Raw genomic sequence first — 19695 nt, 5'->3', positions numbered from 1 at the left:
TGTGCGCGTTAAAGGATTTAGGACCCCGCGGGCTGTCCGTGAAGCTGCCTGAGTCCTGAAGAGGTTTCAACAATTTTTTTAGACATAACTCTAATAATATATTCTGAAATAATTGTATCGTATTTTGATAAATTATGTTAGCAAGTCGCTTTACTGTTGCCTTGGTTAAATTACACTTTTAAAAAAACACTTTTATTGATCTTTTAGCCTATTTCTTTCTCATTGTAGGCTTAATAGTTGTAGCCTACTAGCCTACAAGCTAAATGACACTGTAAGTTAACGTTATAACTTTTTATTTTGTCATCCATTAGCATATTAGGGCTCTGATTTGTCCCTGTAATGAATACAATTGTGTTTTAATACACGTTTGATACCTTGATATTATCAATGTCCATACCACAGGTGATGTCCCTGCTGATCCGGCAGAGGGAGCAAACGCTTCACTTCTCAGGCCGAGCTGAGAGAGCGTGTGCACTGGGAGAGTTTCCTTTGCTGACCTCTCCGCTGGATCCCCTGGATCTCAGTGGGAAAAACACCTTGTTCACTCCATGTAGAAAAACGCAGGCAACGTGACACACAGAAAGGTAAGAAATTAAAACAAGAAATAACACGTGGAACATAGGCTGATGAATGTTGATATTTTATTAAATTCAGATGTGCAGCCAAAGCCCAGTTTCTACACTTTTTTGAGCACTCTGAGTTTAAAGGGCTCACTCTCCTCTTCTTTGTAAAATCCTATTCTATTTTAATTCAGTTGTTTTACATGTAGACCATAGCACATAGCCCTGAATACAGGAATAGTGATTGAAGCTCTGTGAGAAAAGTGAGTGAGCTAAGTAGGCTGCATGTTCTTTCACATGTTGCTGTTCAATCATTTTAATATATTTTCCATAGACTGTAAAAAGATATTTTCCCGAGGCAACTTTTAAAATGTATAATTTTAGTTTGATACAATAGTCGCATTTTGCTATTTACAGCAGTAAGGGACCTAAACATTCTGCCACCAGTGGTTTGCCCCCGACACACCCACTAAACATGGACAAACACATGACAAAGTCAATAAGAAACACTGGTGTAAAACACACCTTTGGTGTGTGATAAGCCCTTGAAGAAGACACGACTGACTCTCTGTAGGTAGCCTATCTTGTTTTTTATTTGAGCAATCACTGTCACGTTCATTAGAAAGAAAAACAGAAATTTGCGCATAGATAGGCTTATAAGTTGTTGTTTCTTTACATGTCTGTAAACGTAGCCCACCTAATCGATCCACTTTCACTTGCCCCATTGAACAGCTCGGTGTGGATCATAGTTAGTAGGGAAAGCTGTAAAATGACTGAGATTAGCTCAGATTTCACTTATGTAGATATTATCTAAATGTAACATATATTGGATATTCTCTACGGCATAGTGATAGTTGTTGTTGCTTCATGTTATGGACATTGACCTGGGGCTTGCACATGCTCTGATCTGTGGCTGTTGGAAATCTGCTATTTCTCTGTTGGAAAACCACGACATTAAATTACTTCAGCCTAGATATTCCTAAAACCCCAATCCTGGCCATCATTAAAGAAGAGAAGGATAAATGGGCCCAATATTCAAACATTACAGTAAGACAGGTGAAAAAAAATCAACAGGATATCTAATCTGACAGTCTCATCTGTAAACCACATTCTCTTTTTAAAAATAACTTGTTACAAGAGCAGGAGCCCACGCAGAAAGAAGCAGCGGCTCTAAAGGGGTATGAAAGCCTAATCTCCAATCTTCCATTTGGATAGTGAATTGGAAAAAAAAAATCGGAAGACAGATTAGTGTTTAGTAAAATCCTTCAGGTTACATCACCTCTGAGTGCAGCGCTTTATTCTAACAGGCGCTCAAGTCCTATTGGGTCCGGCAATGATGGGTGGACTGAATAAATAGCGAGTGAGATGCGGTTGAGGATGAGATGAGTGGAGGAAGCAGAGGAAGTAGGAGGCACAGTTCATAGTAGCTGCTCATAACTCACTGCAACCGTGTGGTTTAGTGGCCACTGTACTCTGACTGAGCAGCATCTCAACTCTCGTTTCACTCTTTAACTTGTGCTCACTGCTTGCGCCTTTTTTCGCTACTTTTTGTGCGTAAAGCGGCTGTCGGCGTCTCCTGCCCGCACTGTGAGCCAAGTTAACCCGACTTTTATCTGCTACAAACAGGTCACAAGAGAGGGAAACGGTCCCTGCGCGTCTTCTGCTGCTTTAAAAAAAAACGTGAATTTATTGAAAGCTTTTTTTTTGGTCAAGATGATGATTATTATCGCGGAGTTCTTCGTGGTCATTTTGAAAGTGCTCTGGGCTTTTGTAACTGCCGGGGCTAAATGGGTCGTGCGGCCCAAGGAGAAGAGCGTGGCGGGACAGGTGTGCGTGATCACCGGGGCTGGAAGCGGCCTCGGGCGGCTCTTCGCCAAGGAGTTCGCCCGGAGACGAGCGATACTGGTGTTATGGGACATAAACAGCCAAAGCAACGAGGAAACGGCGGAGATGGTGCGGCAGATTTACCATGAACTGGACGCTCCCATAACCAAAGATGGTAAGTCTGATATTTTTTTGTTTTGTTTTTTGCAGCAATTAGGCTGGCATTAGGTTTTACGCACGGTCAGCGAGATCGGTTGACATAAATCTATTGTTTTGTTTCTACGGTGGCCATCGACGCACAGTGTTGTGGTGAATTTGTCACGTTACATGTTTGACACGGAGAGATGCGTCGACATGGTTGCACCGCCTTACAAGCACTAACTCAGCTTTGCAACCACTTCCAGTTGTTTTGATGCTCTGTCACTAAAGTGAGACACCGGACTGTGATGTCACTGATCAGTTTTCTTTCTCCCTAGTCCAGAAACAATCACCTTTTTTTTTTTTTTTTTAAATGTGACTTAACAATCTAATTTTCAGTGATGGTTTTAACGCTTGTCTGCATCTCTTCTCCCTGCAGGACCTGTCGGAGGGGTGGAGGAGGTCCCTCCTTTTCAGCCACAGGTCTACACCTACGTGTGTGACGTTGGGAAGCGGGAGAGTGTGTATTCCACCGCTGAGAAAGTGCGTCGGGAGGTGGGAAATGTGGACATACTGATCAACAACGCCGGTGTCGTTTCTGGCCATCACCTCCTGGAGTGCCCCGATGAGCTGATCGAGCGCACCATGGTGGTCAACTGCCACGCACACTTCTGGGTGAGTTTCACACACTGCACGAGGCAATTAAGCCCCCTGCCAACTTAGCAGACAAGAGTTAAAACTCAGAAGTAATTCGAGTTGCACGTGGATATAGGATATTAGACTTGCAGTATGATGGTTTGATTATATCTGCCTCAGTTTCCATGAGCACAGTGTTATCAGATGTGTTTACTTTGATGGCAGGTTCACAGGAATGTTTCCAGTCTGTCTTGCATGCCTATTCATAATCTTATCCTTGTGTGTGCCAAACTCAGGAGTCAAAGGGGCGTGTGTGTGTTTGTCTGTGTTCCCCCTAGGAATCGAGAAAATATGACCATAAATAGTTGCCTTGCGTGTTCAGATTTCAGCCCCGCTTAGTTTAATTCTGCCAGAGGAAAGTCACGGGTTTGGCTTTCTAAGTCTCGCCTTTTGCTGCTCTCTAGCAGCCCCAATCAGTGATGATCCCCATGGTATGTCAGCGTTTTCATTCTCTCCTCTCCTCTTTTTTTTTGTTTGCCGCTCAGATCTGCCCCAAATCTGACTTCCGCGATGGAAGCAGGGGGCTCTCTGTAGCTCCGTGGGTTGGATCCGTCTCAGATCGGCTCACCACATTTTGTTGGCAGGGGGCGATTTGTTGTGTATCAGGTTTTACTCTGGCTCCGTTCCTTGGCCCCTTTCAGTGTGAATACTTATCTGAAAGGCTACGTGGACTTGCTGGAGTGAATATGTTGCACTTGAGATAAGCACATGCTGCAGTGTAAAACCAGGCCATGTGCTATCACAGCTTCTTTTTGTGTGTGTGTGTTGTGGGTGTGGAGAGACAATGATTGCAGCCTGCCACAGCAATTAGAAATCCATTGACAAGAACAAACCTCACTGGTGGGCTTCAGAGCAGGGTGTTAGGCCCCTCTCCTCCAGTCTCAAATAAACCAGTAATGAGAATTGATTGCTTTGCCTGGCTATGGCCACCTTTTTCAGACAATTGTTGTGATTGTGCATAAATTGGTTTAGAGGCCTGCTGTGGAGTAAATTGCAAGGACTGGGGATGTGTCCTTTGCCTAGTTGCACGGCTCTGAATTGACCATTTCATCTTTGATTGTATTTGTCACAATATATTAAGCAATGTGTCAAGTGAAGCGGATGATGCTCATTTTGAGACTTTGGCCGCAGGCTTACGGAGAACTGCATTCTCGATGATACCATGAAACCACAGTGATTTGAAGCTCACTAATTGAGCATGAAAATCTCTTGTGTTGTCAGTCACACACAGGTTGTGTATTTCCTCCTTAATGGATGCTCCATTCAACTATTCATGCGCCTCTCTGCTGGCCATCTACACATTCTTTTACATCCTAGGATTTGGAGTCAGTATCCAGTGGCTGGGTGGCAGATTTGGGATTCTTAATAGGGGTCTGTGTTTTTATTCTGTGGAGAGTGTGGTTTCTTCAGGGTAGGAAGGAGGGAGGGAGGAGGGGGGATGAAAGAGGCGCTTAATGAATGGCCAATATGGAGGATGTGGTTCATTAGAGACACAAGCTAGATGAATAGAGCTTAGACTAACAGGGACCTGTCCACTTTCCTCACTTACATAAACACTGTATAGTCATCTACTGCATACAGGTGGTGCGTCACACATCACTTTTGCACCCCCCACACCCCCTCTTTTTCCCCTTAATCACTTAAATGTGCTTTATGACTCAACAAATACCAACAGTTTAGTCATGCAAAGTTTGAAGTGTTTGAGTTAAGTGCTTTGACAGATATTTATATAAATTGGGTTAAACTGGACATTCAGGCTTTTTATAATTCAGTTTTTTGAAGCGACTCTGCTGTTTGCTTCCTTCACTATTCCACATGCTCCTCTTAAGTTCTTCATTTCCGTCATCTTTAATGCTTCAGCAGTGAACACAAATAGCTTAGGGTGCATTCTTTTTTGGTGTATTCATCACAATCAGCTTTGTCCAGCGTCACTATTTTGGCAACACATCATGATGACTTTTGCCATTCAGGGAGACATCAGGGAGAGGCATTGTCAAGCAGCAAAAAAAAAAAAACTTCCTGGCCTCCGCCCAGCCCATAATCCCAGCCAGTTAATGAAATTTCACAAACAGGCAGTTTCTCAAGGGCGACACGACAGGCAGGTTCAGAAAGAGAAAAGCCAGCGTCCAGATGAAGAACAAGAGGATTTTTAGTGTGTCCGTTTTCCATTTGTTGGACAGCAATAGTGGGAATAAGCCAGTGATGGAGACATGCAGGAAACGAATGGTAATTGCAGTGTGTGTGTGTGTGTGTGTCTGTCTGTCTGCCAGAGCAGTCCAACTCAGAACACACACACACTTCTCCGGTCCTCTTTCCACAGGCCCCTCTGACTCCTCCCAACCTGATTTGGAGGCAGTGGGTGCAGCTGCATTGGAGTCATGGAGGCCAGCAGCTCTGTTCCTCCAGCTCTGCCACACACACACACACACACACACACACACACACACACACACACACACACACACACACACACACACACTATGATTCAGTCCCTCGCTCCCTTTAGGTTTTTATGAGGCAGGGGGTCATCACAGTGAATTTGTCTGATGATGCTTTGATTGGTCCAGCTGGCAATTTGTGATGTTTGAGGCTCAGTTTTTTAGTCATGCCGTGTTGGGGAATGTGCAGTCATTTACACAAAGTGTCATCAGAGTTTGTTTTGAGGATTAGTGTGTGTCTTGTGGAATGACATGAAAGGAAATCATCCCATCCTCAGCATCTTGAGCTGGTTATCCAACAGGTGGTTTATGAACAACAAGCAGTAGTCCCCCCCCCACTCCCCTCCCACTCTCTTGTGGAAATCCAACCTCTCGCGCGACGACATGAAAGCGCAAGAGCGCTCGACAGTGACATGGCGGGAAAAGAGCAGAGGAAAGAAAAGAGGAAGGAAGGCAGTGCCGTCCCATCCACAGGCGAGGCGAGAGGGTAATGGTAAGCTGCTGCTGACCCACTTTATCTGACAATTGGTTTCTTGTCTGTGGATCAGCTTGACAAGATGCCAGGCGACAGGAGCCAAGTTCCGCAGGCTGCATTCCTGCTGTAGCCAGAGAAAGGAGGCAGCCAGGCAGAAGGGTCCTACTTGACTGGTTTTATATGGGCCCCTCCTCAGGCCTGCTGCACCTGTACCCCTGAGCTGAGCTAGCCGTCACCGCTCCCATATTGGGTCTCTCCCTCGGCACGTACCTGTTTTATACATCAAGGGATGAGATTAGGGCTGCACTGCACTTTGTTCTTTCTCTTGTTGTTTTCCTTGACCATCTTGTTGTTGCTGTTATGACTATTTTTATAGCATGAAAAATACCCAGCATAAATCTCCAGAGCACGAGGTGATGGCCCATAAATGTCATTTTATGCAACAAATTGTTCAGAACTGAGAGACACTGAAAAACAACATAAATTCTTCCCCTTAGAGGCTGGAGAAAAAAGAAGATTTGGCTTAAACAATTAGAATTTAGAAGAACTTAAACAATAAATCAATTATCATTAGTTCAAAATAAAAGTTAAAAGAAAACTCCAAATTCCACTGTCAAACAAACTTAAGTGATTTAGGTGCTTATCTTCTGACTAATGCATTTCATCAGTCAACAAACATCACTACATTCATCCAGTTATTCTACCTACAATACATTTTAAAACATCCACTTGACCTTATATACATTTATTTAAGAAAAAAAAAAAAGTAATACAGTTCTTTAGTAGCATAAGCCCTTCAAGTAAAACAAGCCTGACTTAAATTTGTGAACCTTTTTTATTTTTCAAATCAAGTGTTATTAAATAATTAAATTAATAAAACATTAGTCTACTATGTGATCAAGTGGATAGACCCTAATGTTCAGAAGGGAGAAAAAAAAGTTGGAAGTAGTTGGCCGGAATTTTGTATTAATTTTAGTGACTCATCAATTGTATCATGGGACTGGTGTTGTTGGAGCCGTATTGACACCACTTCCTCTCTGAACTATTGATGTTGCTTTCTAGGTAAATTGGATGCTAGTTTAACAACCAGCGGGGGGGAGGGCTGAGGTTTAGTCAACTGTAGCGGTGGCTCATTGTGTGGCAACCACAACATGACCAATCTGCATCCATCATCCCTGATGACCACTAAACCCAACCCACTCAAATTCCATGATCTGGTGAAGGATCAGAGGAGCTCTTGAGCTCGGGCGCTTTCCTCTCCCCTTTCGTTCTGTTGTGCGGGGAGAAGTCAGCCCAATTAAATGGCCATCTGGTCCTATGCAAAGGCCAATATTTTGTTCATATTCCTGTTGGTCAGATGCTAGCACTAATACAGCCTGACACCCCAGCTGCAAGAAGCTTTGTATGGCTTAAATGCTCCTGGGGGCACACACCAATTAGGGGGTGCAGCGGGCAGGGGCACCCCCACATAGGCCAAGGAGGCCCGGCTGTGTCAGCGGGTAATTTAGCGTAACAAGCGAGCGTTGAGACCCAATTACAGCAGCTCTGATGTAAGACACGAGCCCCTGGTTGCCTTCACACATTTTGTGTCTGAGAGGTCAGCGGGGGTCATACCCACATGCCAGAGCTGCCATGAGAAGCAGGACATCACTGGAGGGTGGGAGAGAGAGAAGGGACGGTTGGTCACGTTTAGCCCCGTCCTCCAGCTGAGGGAATCAAGCCCCCCCCCACACACACACACACACCACTACCCGACATCAGTTCCACTTATTTTCAGACCACTCAGCAAAAATTGTCCGGTTGAATCTGAGTGTTGGCTTTAGACGGAGAATATTGGGCCAGATCAAGTCGTTCTCTGCTCCCTGAAAGTTGCTGTGGGAGTGGGAAACTTTGGCTCAGGTCAGGTACGGGCATATCTTAAGTTAATGCTTCATTTGCACGCAACTCCCCTCCCTCATCCCACTGCTATTCTGGCTCGCAGAGGCCTCATGTTCTTTCGCTCCCTCTCTTCGGGCCCCACCATTCGTTCGATGAGTTGAACATTGCAGCAGCTTCAAAATTTATGTCCTGGAGAAGTGCAGATGTTTGGAGCCGAGTCAGATCAGTTATGGTGTACCTGACTATAGAATAAACTCCCATCACGATGAAGTCATCTTCCTCAACCCAACCTTTCCTGGCATACATAAGACTTATTGCTTCCACTTTCGTTTATATCACAAAACAAAGGGGGGGAGATGTAAAATGGTCCCACTGGAAGTCAGTAGGTCTGATGCAGTTAATCTCTGGGTGCAGTTTTAATGAGGCTTTTCCTCCCCTGCCAGTGGTTTCATGGCTGTACTACCTGGTACCATGCTCTCTCTCTGGCTCTCTGCTCCCCTCAAGCAAATGTTTACAAAGGAGGCTGAATCATTTCTCTGGCCGGGCTCATACACTGTACCAAGCAATGAAACCGTTACCTTTTCATTTATATAACCACCAAACGATTGGAAACTAGGAATGAATCTGTCAAACGTCATAACAAACGCTAACCCCAATTTTCCAAAGGCCCAAAGCGAGGTCTTAAAATTTGTAGGTGCCAACATTTTCACATTTCATATTGCAGCCAGCAAAAGATGAGCACATCCTATAATCAGTTTATCAACCAATAGTTTCAGCGCTGTTGTAAAATAAAGGGGGTTTTGTTACCTTGGTGACATTTGGAGTGTTATAGGCTACATCATGTGCGTATTGTTTGTCACTATGGCAGCACACTTCTGACTTGAATAGGTCTGGTTCTGCTACCAACAAAAGGCCCTGCCGGTTGTTTGTAGACCTCCTAGTGGGAGAGTGATTGGTCAGTTCCTATCAGTGCCGTCACATGTCACACCTGCTGATTGGCTCATGCTGTGTCCGGGGCAGCTCCGAAGTCAGCAGACGGGCAGAATGAGGAATGGATCCATAGGTTAATTAACTGTAACTGCCAAAGTCTCTTTCTCTTGAATCTCCTCCCCGGTGTTGCTCTTCTTACCAGCTCACTGACTCTCATTGGACAGGCCGGTGGAACCACTTTAGGCTCTCACGTGGCACCACGGCGAAACTCTTTCATGTCGGGCCTCATCCCCGCTACGGATTGTTTGGCTGACTGCTGCCCGGGCAGGGCGCGAGGCTGTGCGGGGTTAGACGATAGGCTGAATTGTATTGTTGCGAGTGTTGAGTGAACGGAGGCTTATGATTGGTGTTGTCAGCGACTCTTTAGAGCCGGGCCGGACGACGGGCACCAGATCTGTGTGGGAAAAGAACAGATTGTTCAGCAGCAGCGCACACACGGACACACGGACACACACACCCATACCTGCTAATTCAATGACTACCTGTAGAGGGGAAACCCAACATCCTTCTCCTCTTATTCACACCTGCCAGAAAGACAGGGAAAAACTAAAAATCCAAGGCACCAAAAAAAAAGGGGGAAAAAAAAAAAGACAGTTATGAATTCTCATTCAGACGCTTCTCTCTGCATCACCATGGAGAAGAGGGAGAAACAGATGGGGGAACAAGAGGGAGGCAGAGAGGATCAAAGGGCTTTGGCACAGACAAACTGCACAAGTGAACTAACCTTCCTCTTTTTTTCTCTTTGCCCTTCTGTCTCTTCTGTCCTTCCCCCAGACCACCAAGGCGTTTCTCCCCAAGATGCTGGAGCTGAATCATGGTCACATTGTGACGGTTGCCAGCTCTCTGGGTTTATTCAGCACAGCTGGAGTGGAGGTTAGTATCATACACAACAACACATACACATCCCATCGTTCCCACCATCAAAAACCAGTGCTTCTCTCCAAAACCATCAGCATGCCAGCTAGCACACTGAGCCGGGGGAGGTTAGGCCCCCTTTCTCTAGTTGTCCCTCCACCCGTTAAATTAAGGGACACAGATGAGCATTGGGGAGCCTCTTATAGATTCCTCTATCTGCAGCAGTGGGGGTGTGGGGCCCCTATTGGGCTCTGGCCCCAGGGCCAGAATAAGCTGACAGCTCCCCAAGGGACAGAGACATCTTCATCACTGCTTTGTGAACAACTTGGTGCACACTCAGTATTCAGCTCACAGCAGCTTTCATCGGATAAAGTTTTGGTTTTCCTTCCTATATATTTTTTTCTACTCTTCTTCCCCAGTATAGATTTTTTTTGTGTGTGTGTTTTCAATGCATATTAAAACATGTAGTGATGCCACTGATCTCCATAGCCACAGAGGGAGTAAACTAGTAGCCCTCCTAGATGGTTTTATTTTTCTGTTTTAGAGAACAGAGATTTGATTTCTTTCCTTAGCTGGGGACGGTGTCATTTTCAAACGGTCTGCAGGGACTACTACTCTATTTGCCTTTGTTTTTATAGCTGCACGTTTGCTTTTGTTGTAAAAGCATTCATCCATAATGATTAAGTCTCCCTTCAAAGCAACTGAAGAGTCAGTTTTTGTTAACCTATTATCCTTCCTGGAAATGCCATGAATGGGATTTCAGACGTGCACATTAATTTCAGGGAACCAAAGCCCTCGCTTGTCATGTGGGCATAGTCAAATCTCTTTATCCTCCCCATGTTTATCGACACGCATCTGTGTTTGCTCAAGCCTTCCTTTTTTTTTCTTTTTTTTTTTTTTTTAAAGAAAAAGATTATTTCCACGGCAAACCACATCAAAACCTTTCCACCAAGCCGAGCAGTCTCCTGATGCACAGGAGAAGAATGCTAATGAAACCATAGAACAGAGGACGGGCTCGCTCGGGGTTTTTGTGGCTGTATCATTAACAGCAAGGAGAGACCTCTGTGCCCATGGGGCATGTTTGATAATGTTCGTGGGCGCGGGCAGGGGCAGAGTTTTACAGGAGTAACCTGTTCTCTCTTTATTCCCTCAGGATTACTGCGCCAGTAAGTTCGGTGCCATCGGCTTCCACGAGTCACTGAGCCATGAGCTGAAGGCCTCTGAGAAGGATGGCATCAACATGACTCTGGTGTGCCCTTACTTGGTCGACACGGGAATGTTCAAAGGCTGCAGGATAAGGTGAGCTTCAATACACACCTCCCTCTGTAGTTGTGTTTGTATGCGCTGTCTTTTTCTTTCTTTTTTTTTGCATCTGGGACGAGTTTGTCATCTGTAATTTTCACTGTATGAAATTGCCTCACAAACACCTTTTGAACTTCAAAGCGCCAGCTGATGGTTTGTGTTTTTTTGTTAGACACACATTATAAAGTCACTTTCATTCCACTGGTCAGCGCTCTGCTTAAACAAAGAGGGCAACTTTCCCAGGGGAAAACCTCCCCAACAGGTGCACCTGGACTAAAACATCCACTCCCCCCTCCGACACACACACATATATACACACACCCCCCGGCTTCTCTAATAGTCCCCACTTTGTTTGATGGTTACAGTCAGCAGGTGGCATGTCCTTCAGCTTTACTGTCCCAGCGCTGTGGAGAAATCTCTGTTACTGCTTGGGAGCAGTTCTTGTGTTGCAGTATCACTTTTTATTCCCCCAAATGGGACTAGTGAGAATTACAACCAGCTTTAGTCGGTATCTTCAAATAAAATGCACTTCAGAATATGATTGCCCTTTTCTGGTTTTTAAGTAGCTTGCTGTATAAAACGTTTTCTGACAAATTGAAATCCCTTTAAAAAAATTTTTTTTTGCTTTTTAATGTGAATGAATCATGGCCTTGTCATTAACTTATCTGTGGTATTTTTCTCTCCATTCAGGAAGGAGATCGAGCCTTTCCTGCCTCCCTTGAAGCCAGAGTTCTGCGTTAAACAGGCCATGAGGGCTATCCTCACCGACCAGCCCATGATCTGTACACCTCGCATCGTCTATATGGTCAACTTCATGAAAAGGTGAGCTGCCTCCTATGTTCTACATCCTGTTTTCCGCCTATACATCCTCCTCCTCTTCAGTTCCTCTCTCTCTGACTGCCAATTCAGCTATTAGTCAACGTTTCAGAAAGATCTTGTCTCACCAATTTTATCCCTGTCCTGTCTCCGCAGCATCCTGCCCTTCGAGGCCATTGTGTGCATGTACCGGTTCCTAGGCGCCGACAAGTGCATGTACCCCTTCCTAGCCCAGAGAAAGGAGGCCATGAACAACAATGAGGCAAAGAATGGAATCTAGGGGGCGCTGTTTGCAGCACGAACAGGGGCACATAAACCTGCAAGCATGAGGAAACAACCACTGAGGATAAAAATTGGGAAGAAGGAAGGATGAAAAGACTGAATCTAGACTGGTGCACTTGCATTGAGCAAATGCAAAGGTTTACCATATTGTTCCTCTGGAACAAAGAAAGCTGTGTACTACACAAAGGATTTATTTGACTTTTGTTTGTCTTTTTTTAAAGTTTGTTTAATGAAACCAACATCTATATACTATGTCACTAGTTTTGAAATCATACAGAAAATCTATCCAATAATTAACTATTTACATAATGTAGTCACCAGCCTTATCTAGTGTCATTGTGGAAATATACAGTATGTTACTGTACAAACAGTAAAAATCTTTTTGTTTTTCACTTTTTTTTATTTTATTTTATTTTTGTAGACATGCACTGTAATTTCAGATTTTTCTCTACACTGCCAGCATTCTCTGTGTAGGAAGGTTCAACACAGCCAGTCCAAACTACCCGAGCTCTCCTCCCTGCACAGAGGCTCTTTTGCAGCCAGTCAGGAAATTGGTTTGCAGCTTACACAGCATGGATTATAGCTTGTTCCATTAAAAATAAAACGAGAGAAATATTTCACAATTTAACTGTTTTTTTTTTTGTTTTTTTTGTATTTGTTAAACACTCCAGTTACAGACATGTAGCATATGTTTATGATGAAGTCTACGCATTCCAAATGGGACATTTAATGGCCAGATTGTGGCTGACTTAAAATCTTTGCAGGAGTTTCCCAGACTCTACCGTCCCGTAATGGTCCTATTATTTCAGATCTGTCTCGACTAACCTCTCTGATGAAAAGTGGACGAGGGATTCGATGTCCTTGGTTGAACTAGCATGTCTGACACATTCAGAATGTACTGCTACGGGGGAGAAACTGAGAGGAAATACATTTTTATTTCTCTCATTTGTCTTTATTTTCAGGATCTGTGGTCTTTATGTTGTAAATTTGTGTTACCGATTTATTATTTGTTAAAAAAAAACAAAACAAAAGAAAAAAAAAACCTGACGACAAAAGCTGTAACTCCAGGCGAACGCTGTCCCAACACTGATGTGTGCTTGAGGGAAATGTATTAAAGACACTAGCTTTTCCATTATTCTTTCCAAAGTAACACTTTAATTCTCCTGTCCATCGTCCACCTTGTACAGTTAAAGTGAAATGTAAATGTTTAAATGTTGTGAATACCCCAGTATCCCAAAATGACTGTCTCCACAATATTTGGTTTTTGAATATTTTATATACCTTTGGGACGACAAAGAGTTTTTGAATTTCAACTACATTCCAATAGGCGTCATTTCTCCAGTCACAGTGATGAGCCTAAATTCTCTACCTCTTAATTTTTGCCTTTTTTTGACAGTATGACATAAGCCTTTTTTTTTTTTTTTTTTTGTAATTTTCTGAAGACTGCTCCATAGCAGAGCAAATGTGGTTCCAATGTTTAGTCTCTAACTTAAATTAATAAAGTGATTTAGATTATTAAACTGTGTGTCTCGATCTGTCTTTATTACCCAGACTATAACTGGACAATCTTTAGTCATCAGTTTCTAAATTCCAAGCTAAAATGAAACAGTTACTTGGCAGAAACTCCTCTGTATTTACTTTTGTTTTTAATTGTGTGAATCACCAGAGTGAGTGACAGGAAAGAGGATCTTCTGCAACACTGATGAACTTCTTTGACACAGCTCTCATTGTTCAGATGACACCCACCCAGCCCTTTTCTTCCCTTACGACTACTCTTGTGACTAGTATCGGTATCACTGTCCTCCCATAGTGTACCACACATGAGTCAGGCAGCCTTTAGATATGGGTGTTGGCTAAAGAGGGCAAGAGCCATTTGCCTTTGTAAGTAAATATCACACTGTATGTACACGCCAGCAGACATGTGATCTGTGCCGTGTCACTGAGTGTCAGGCTGTAAACCACTCAAAAAGAAAGAAGATATGAAAAATGTCATGTTGTGGGTAGGAGGTCGGGTTTGCGTCATAAGCACTACTGTTTTTATTCAGCTTCATACTGAGTGAGAATAATTAACATAATAAACCACCAATTTACTTGCATTAAAACTGTCTCCATGTAAAACTGTAAAACTGTCTCCTGTATCTGGGAGGTACTACAATGAATTACTCTACTGGAGCTGCTTATTTCCCTGAGTCTGACTTTCAATTTCCAAAGCAAGGGGAGAGAGAGATAAAAAAAAAAAAGAGCTAGATTTTGTAATTGGTGTCAGCAGAGAATCACATTAAGATGTCATGAGCTAGATTTGGACTCACATGGTCAAACTGCTGAGTTGTTTGTGCTTGTTTGTGCTTTACGCAGGAATGTTGCCTTTGAGGTCATGTCTTTGCTATTTGTCAGAAGGGTTTGAGGATATGGCAAACCTAAGGTTTGTAGACTAGTAAATTAAAAATTGTGTGTGTTATTGTTGTGTATTGTATGTGAAAAATAACTTTAAAGCTTTAATTAAAATGCTAATTTGATACATTTCATTTTCTCATTTCACAGAGGGGCATGACATCATTTTTATATTAAAATATGTATTTAATATGCTTTTTTTATTTTTATTTTTTACATAATAGTGTAATTGCAATAACATTTTTTGTTTTAAAGGTGTTGTTTTTTCCACAAAATTAAGTTCACCGACCTCTTCACCCTCATTAAATAGTCCACAATCTATGAATATGCCAATTTCCTCATTTCAAAAGTTTAACAACTGGAAACAAGATGACTAATATATTACTCTGTGTATGTGCGCAGGAGATTTTAAGTTTCCACCTCACACAGTAATTAATAAAGGAAATGCGAAAAAACAACACAATGTTTTGGGTGTTTGGGGTTTCCCCCTGCAGACATGTAATAATTTAATAACAAGATCATGAGCCCAGGCCTTGAGGTTTGAACTTTGTCTCTCTAAATCTGGGTCAGATAAACAGTCAAGTCTTCAAAAATGTAATCCTCATGTCTGGGACCTTTCCTCATCACTGCCTTCTCTCCACTGGCAGGAGATCAGTTCTAGATGTGATGTGTAAATGTGCCCAAACAGCACAGACCACAGCCGATACAGCACATCTACCATTTAAAATGCCCCTTATGTGACAGCATGATGGTTTTACATGGTTTATCGATGGCAGGAACAAAATTATTCTTCATCTCCTTGGTGTTGGAAGTGAGATGACTCACTGATCTGAGACGTTTACACCTTTTAAAATCTTTCCACAGAGCAAACTGATCACTCCAGTGACAGAGTACTCCCTTCCCTCCAGATGCTGCGATCGCTCGCTTGTGAGCTCCTCTCCAACCTCCACCACGGTGCATTACAGGGGAAGCAGCGGAGATGTCAGAGCTTCAGCCCTCAGCACGCCGCACTCCTCTGCCGTGACTAATCGGGGCTGGATAAAGTTGCTCAGCGGCAGATTAGTTCTAATATGAGGGAGAGTTGTACTGACAGCTTCGATCCCTCTGTGCACAGAAGCAATCAGCACCAAGTGCAGCCACTTCCAGCTACTGTTAGGACTCCAGAAGGCCCTACTTTACAGGTCCTTTCACTAAAATCCTTTTTATTCATCCAAGAATTAAAACTATTAGGATTTTGGCTTGAATCTTCACTTGGACATTGATCAACATCTATAGGATTCCTCTCACTCTTTCATCCTCCTGTTAATACAGCTCTAATTTAGAGGACTTCAAGGGGGTTGATGGGACATAATTCAGATGGAAAAATCAATGACTCTGGCATTTGCTTTTGCATGGCACGGACAAGCTCCACAGCCCCATTGATTTTGTTCTATTTTGGGCAGCAAGGATCACTTCCAATATTGGCTGGTCAGAGCAGAGCAATTCATCTTGGGTCGAACACGGCCTCAAGCCGGTCTGCCACTACCTGCACAAGCCTCTGGAAGAGAGATGCTGCTGCTTATGTGTGTGAACAGCCTTGGCGCTCCTCAGCGGCAGGCAGATGTAGCTGCCAGCTGAGTCCATTAGTCAGTGACGCGGTATTAAGACGGCCAACCGTGCCGTTTGCTCATTCATCTCGCTAATGAGGACGGAGCAGAGTGGGGCTCTGGATGCAGACGTGGTCGACGTGCACAGGTGGCAGAGTTACGAGATGCTGCAGTGATGCAATGGAGGAATGTCAAGAGATAAGGAGCCAAAGACTCGATCCCAGCGCTATCAGTCCTGGTGGAAGTTTGAGATTAATTATTTCTATTTGGGAAACACAAGAGGCCTTTTGTTTTTTCTTTGACTATGTGACGACAGCCGTCACAGCATGAGGTTTGTCTCCAGTATCAATTAACAGAAAGTCATTAGAAAGGTTGTAGCTTTCATTCATGAGGTTTGATCTTCAAACACAAGTACAAATAGAGAACAGCATGACAGAGTGAGTTGGAATTTTTGAGCTGTTGAGATGTTGAACCAGCACATTGTACAGCACAACAGCCCACTCTGTTTTGCAATTTGCCCAGTAAATATTAGCCATTATAAGCAGTGGGATATGATTTAAAGAGACAGATAAAGGCACATAATATAATCAGAGGACCATGTGATTTCTGTAATTAAGATTTATTTGAGAACTATCTTTTGGTTCTTGCATATTATAGTTCTACTATTGTTCTCAAGTGCAGAAATCATGATACTGAATTCGTGTGATGATGACAGTCGAGAAAATGGATGCAGACTGTTTCCATGTGGTGGGAAGTATTGGAAAAAGTGAGTAAATGGACCCTCAGCCAGGATTATTTTGTACCATACTGATGGTATTGTGTTTATGCCATCATTGTTTGCTCTCCAACAGCATCACAGTGTTTCTCATTTTCACTTAAACCCTTCTTTACATTGCAGCGTATGTCTTAAGAATATGTGAAAAAGATTCAAGATGAAACAGTGTTAATTATTCAGTGTGAGGTGTGTTTACATCAACTTCAAAGAGAAAGAAAGAGACAAAGCTTTTTTTTTTTCCACATGAACTGAGGTGTTTTTACTGCATTTCAGTAACAGAAACAGCTTTAATACACATTGCACTCACAGCGAAGAAGAAGACACATCCTCAGTGTCAGTGAACAAAGTGATTCAAAGTGGCCTTTAGGGGAGGGAGCCTGCAGATCAGACGCAGGCTCTCTCCGCTCAAAAGATGCCCTCCAGAATGCAGGCATTAAAAGCACCCAGTTGATGCCTTGGCAGGTCAATACAACACACACAATGGGTGTAGATGTGATCGACAAAACTGTGGGTGGGGGGGAGAGAAAGAGAGAGTAGGGGGGGGGATGATCCACTGACACAAAATCACTGGAATGGAGAGGACTTTTCATTCACTGGAGGACATGCGGTCCGTATACAAAACTCTCTGGAGTTTGGACTCTATGTTAAAAGCTTTACTGGCATTAGAGAATGTGCGTGAAAAACCAGCCACTGTCGACGCAACTGGCCTCGTTTTTTGTAGTTAAAAAGTACAACTGTGGTGGCCCCTTTGTCTCCACTGTTGGTCAGGTGATGCTCCAGTGATGCTATGCCAGTGTGGGGGGGTCATGTTAAAAAGGGATAGGTAGACCCTTCAGGAACTTAAAGGTCGGTCCAACCTTCGCTCCCGGGCGGTCAGCACTTCTACTGATTACTGCTAACACCAGTTTTGTCCTTTTTGTCCACATGAAAAAAAACGTCTTTGTTATTTTTCGGAATATGATACTCTTGCAAGTCATACACATCCATATAGATAGATGAACTCTTTTTTTTTTATGTCAGCATACAAGGTAAGCTGGGTGACTATATATGAAGACAACAACTACAACTTTCACAGCACTGGCATTGGTTAATTTTAAATACAGTACTCAAGCATTGTTAGATTAATAAAATAACAAAAGAAAAAATAAAATAAAATAAACGGAAACATAATACTCCCGAAAAAATAAGCTACTGTACGCAAGTTGGTTTCTCGCCTAAAATGTTTCTTTTGTATTTCAATGGCATGATGTACATATTTGTTTTTAACCATACCAACAGACATTGATCCAAAGGGAAAATTGTCTATCACTTTGGATTTCCCTTGATTTCATACAGTACCATGCATTTATCTCATTAGTTTGTATTTCATTTATTTATTTTCTGTCTCTAAATTTTGACTGAAATCATCAATAAACGTGTTAAGATAGCGTTGTCTTCACATAGACTCGGGTAATGGTGTTTTAGTCGGTCATTTCTCGGTGCACATCCACCCTATTGCATGTTGACAGGTTTTGCAGGATACAGTGGCAATCGTGGGGGTAGGGTGGTGGGGTGGAGGGGTAAGGTGGGCAAGGTGGGTGGATGGGTAGGGGTGGGGTAGGGTGGGGAGGGGAATCGTGGGCAGTGTGGGACACTGTGTAGGTCGTTGCCGTAGGGTATGGGAGATCGGGGTGAAAGGGTGGGCTGGGTTTGTGTATGTCGAGGGAAAAAGGGGGTTCGGGGTTGTCAGCTCCTAGACGACAGCCTTTGAATCCTTGCAGACCTGAGTGGTGGTGCCTGAGTTAGTCTGTTTAATGTCCGTCCTCCCTCCCACATGGTTCACTGGTCTGAAAAGACAAATGAAACGGTGTTAGGGGCAGATTGTTTGCGAATAATCAGTGCCAGTTCTCTCAAACAAGATTCTTGTAAATGAAAACTTCCAGCGGAAACGAAACTGATGCGACTCCAGACACTCAACAAGTCCTTGACCTCGCTCTGCTTCACACTAACTGATCATCTGTGGAAACATTCATGTGTGTGTGGCTGCTGCTGAGTTACAAGGAGGAAAAAAAAGTGTTTTCACACTGATCACTGTGATTATCTGTGGCTGGATGACAATGATGTGTTAACAGCAAAGTCTGAGCGGATTAATGAGTTTTAAAGATGAAGAGGAAGTGAGAGATGAGTGATTAACAGCTCAGGTGAGAGTGTAACCGCTGCCCCTCTGGTGGTAACACACATGAAGCTGTTGGAACTCTTCTGTTGTCTTTCCTCTCTTTGTTTCTTTCCTCTTCTCTTAGGGAGACACAGGGCAGCCTCATCGTCTTTTTTTTTTTTTTTTCCCAGGGCACACCTACTATGAAAATACTCCACGAATGCTTGACAGTGATTTCCTCCAAAACAAAACCCACGGTGTTCCCACTTTCCTACTGGATTCTTTGCTTGCGTCCTTCCTTCCTTTCCTCCCCTTCCTCGTTTAAGGAGGACGCGGCGAACGAAGGGGAAAAGGGAGGGAAGAGTAGGTGCAGAAAGCACCTCTCCTTCTGCCATGACTGAGCCCTGGTGGTGATAGTAATCATGCAAAGTACGCAGCAGCGATGGGAGTGTGGTGTGGTGCTGCATGTAAATGTATACGCCTACTGTTGCTTTCCTATGGAAGAAAAATGTCGAGCGGAAATGTTGGGACGTGTGTGTGGGTGGGGATGGAGCT

General features: G+C 43.5%; 2 protein-coding genes across 3 annotated transcripts in view; one reads left to right on the top strand and one right to left on the bottom strand.

Annotated features, from left to right (window-relative positions):
* The first annotated feature begins 1956 nt into the window (after positions 1–1956).
* rdh10a (retinol dehydrogenase 10a) lies at positions 1957–13630 on the top strand. The gene is made up of 6 exons (XM_083995936.1): positions 1957–2559; positions 2962–3197; positions 9774–9872; positions 11008–11153; positions 11847–11978; positions 12129–13630. Exons 1-6 carry the CDS (start codon positions 2274–2276, stop codon positions 12250–12252), a joined length of 1023 nt encoding a protein of 340 aa, XP_083852062.1. The 5' UTR covers positions 1957–2273; the 3' UTR covers positions 12253–13630.
* Positions 13631–18200: 4570 nt separating this feature from the next.
* stau2 (staufen double-stranded RNA binding protein 2) overlaps positions 18201–19695 on the bottom strand; it is an 87205-nt gene continuing 85710 nt past the window's right edge. For both annotated transcript variants that reach the window (XM_083995762.1, XM_083995763.1), the window contains one exon: positions 18201–18832. In XM_083995762.1, the coding sequence (XP_083851888.1) occupies positions 18797–18832 (36 nt within the window). In that variant the 3' untranslated portion in view covers positions 18201–18796. The remainder of the gene's footprint in view (positions 18833–19695) is intronic.

This window comes from Trachurus trachurus (genome assembly GCF_905171665.1).
Source record: "Trachurus trachurus genome assembly, chromosome: 20".
Taxonomy (NCBI): Eukaryota; Metazoa; Chordata; class Actinopteri; order Carangiformes; family Carangidae; genus Trachurus; species Trachurus trachurus.
Note: the sequence above shows the minus strand (reverse complement) of the source record. Positions and strands in the feature narration are given on the sequence as shown.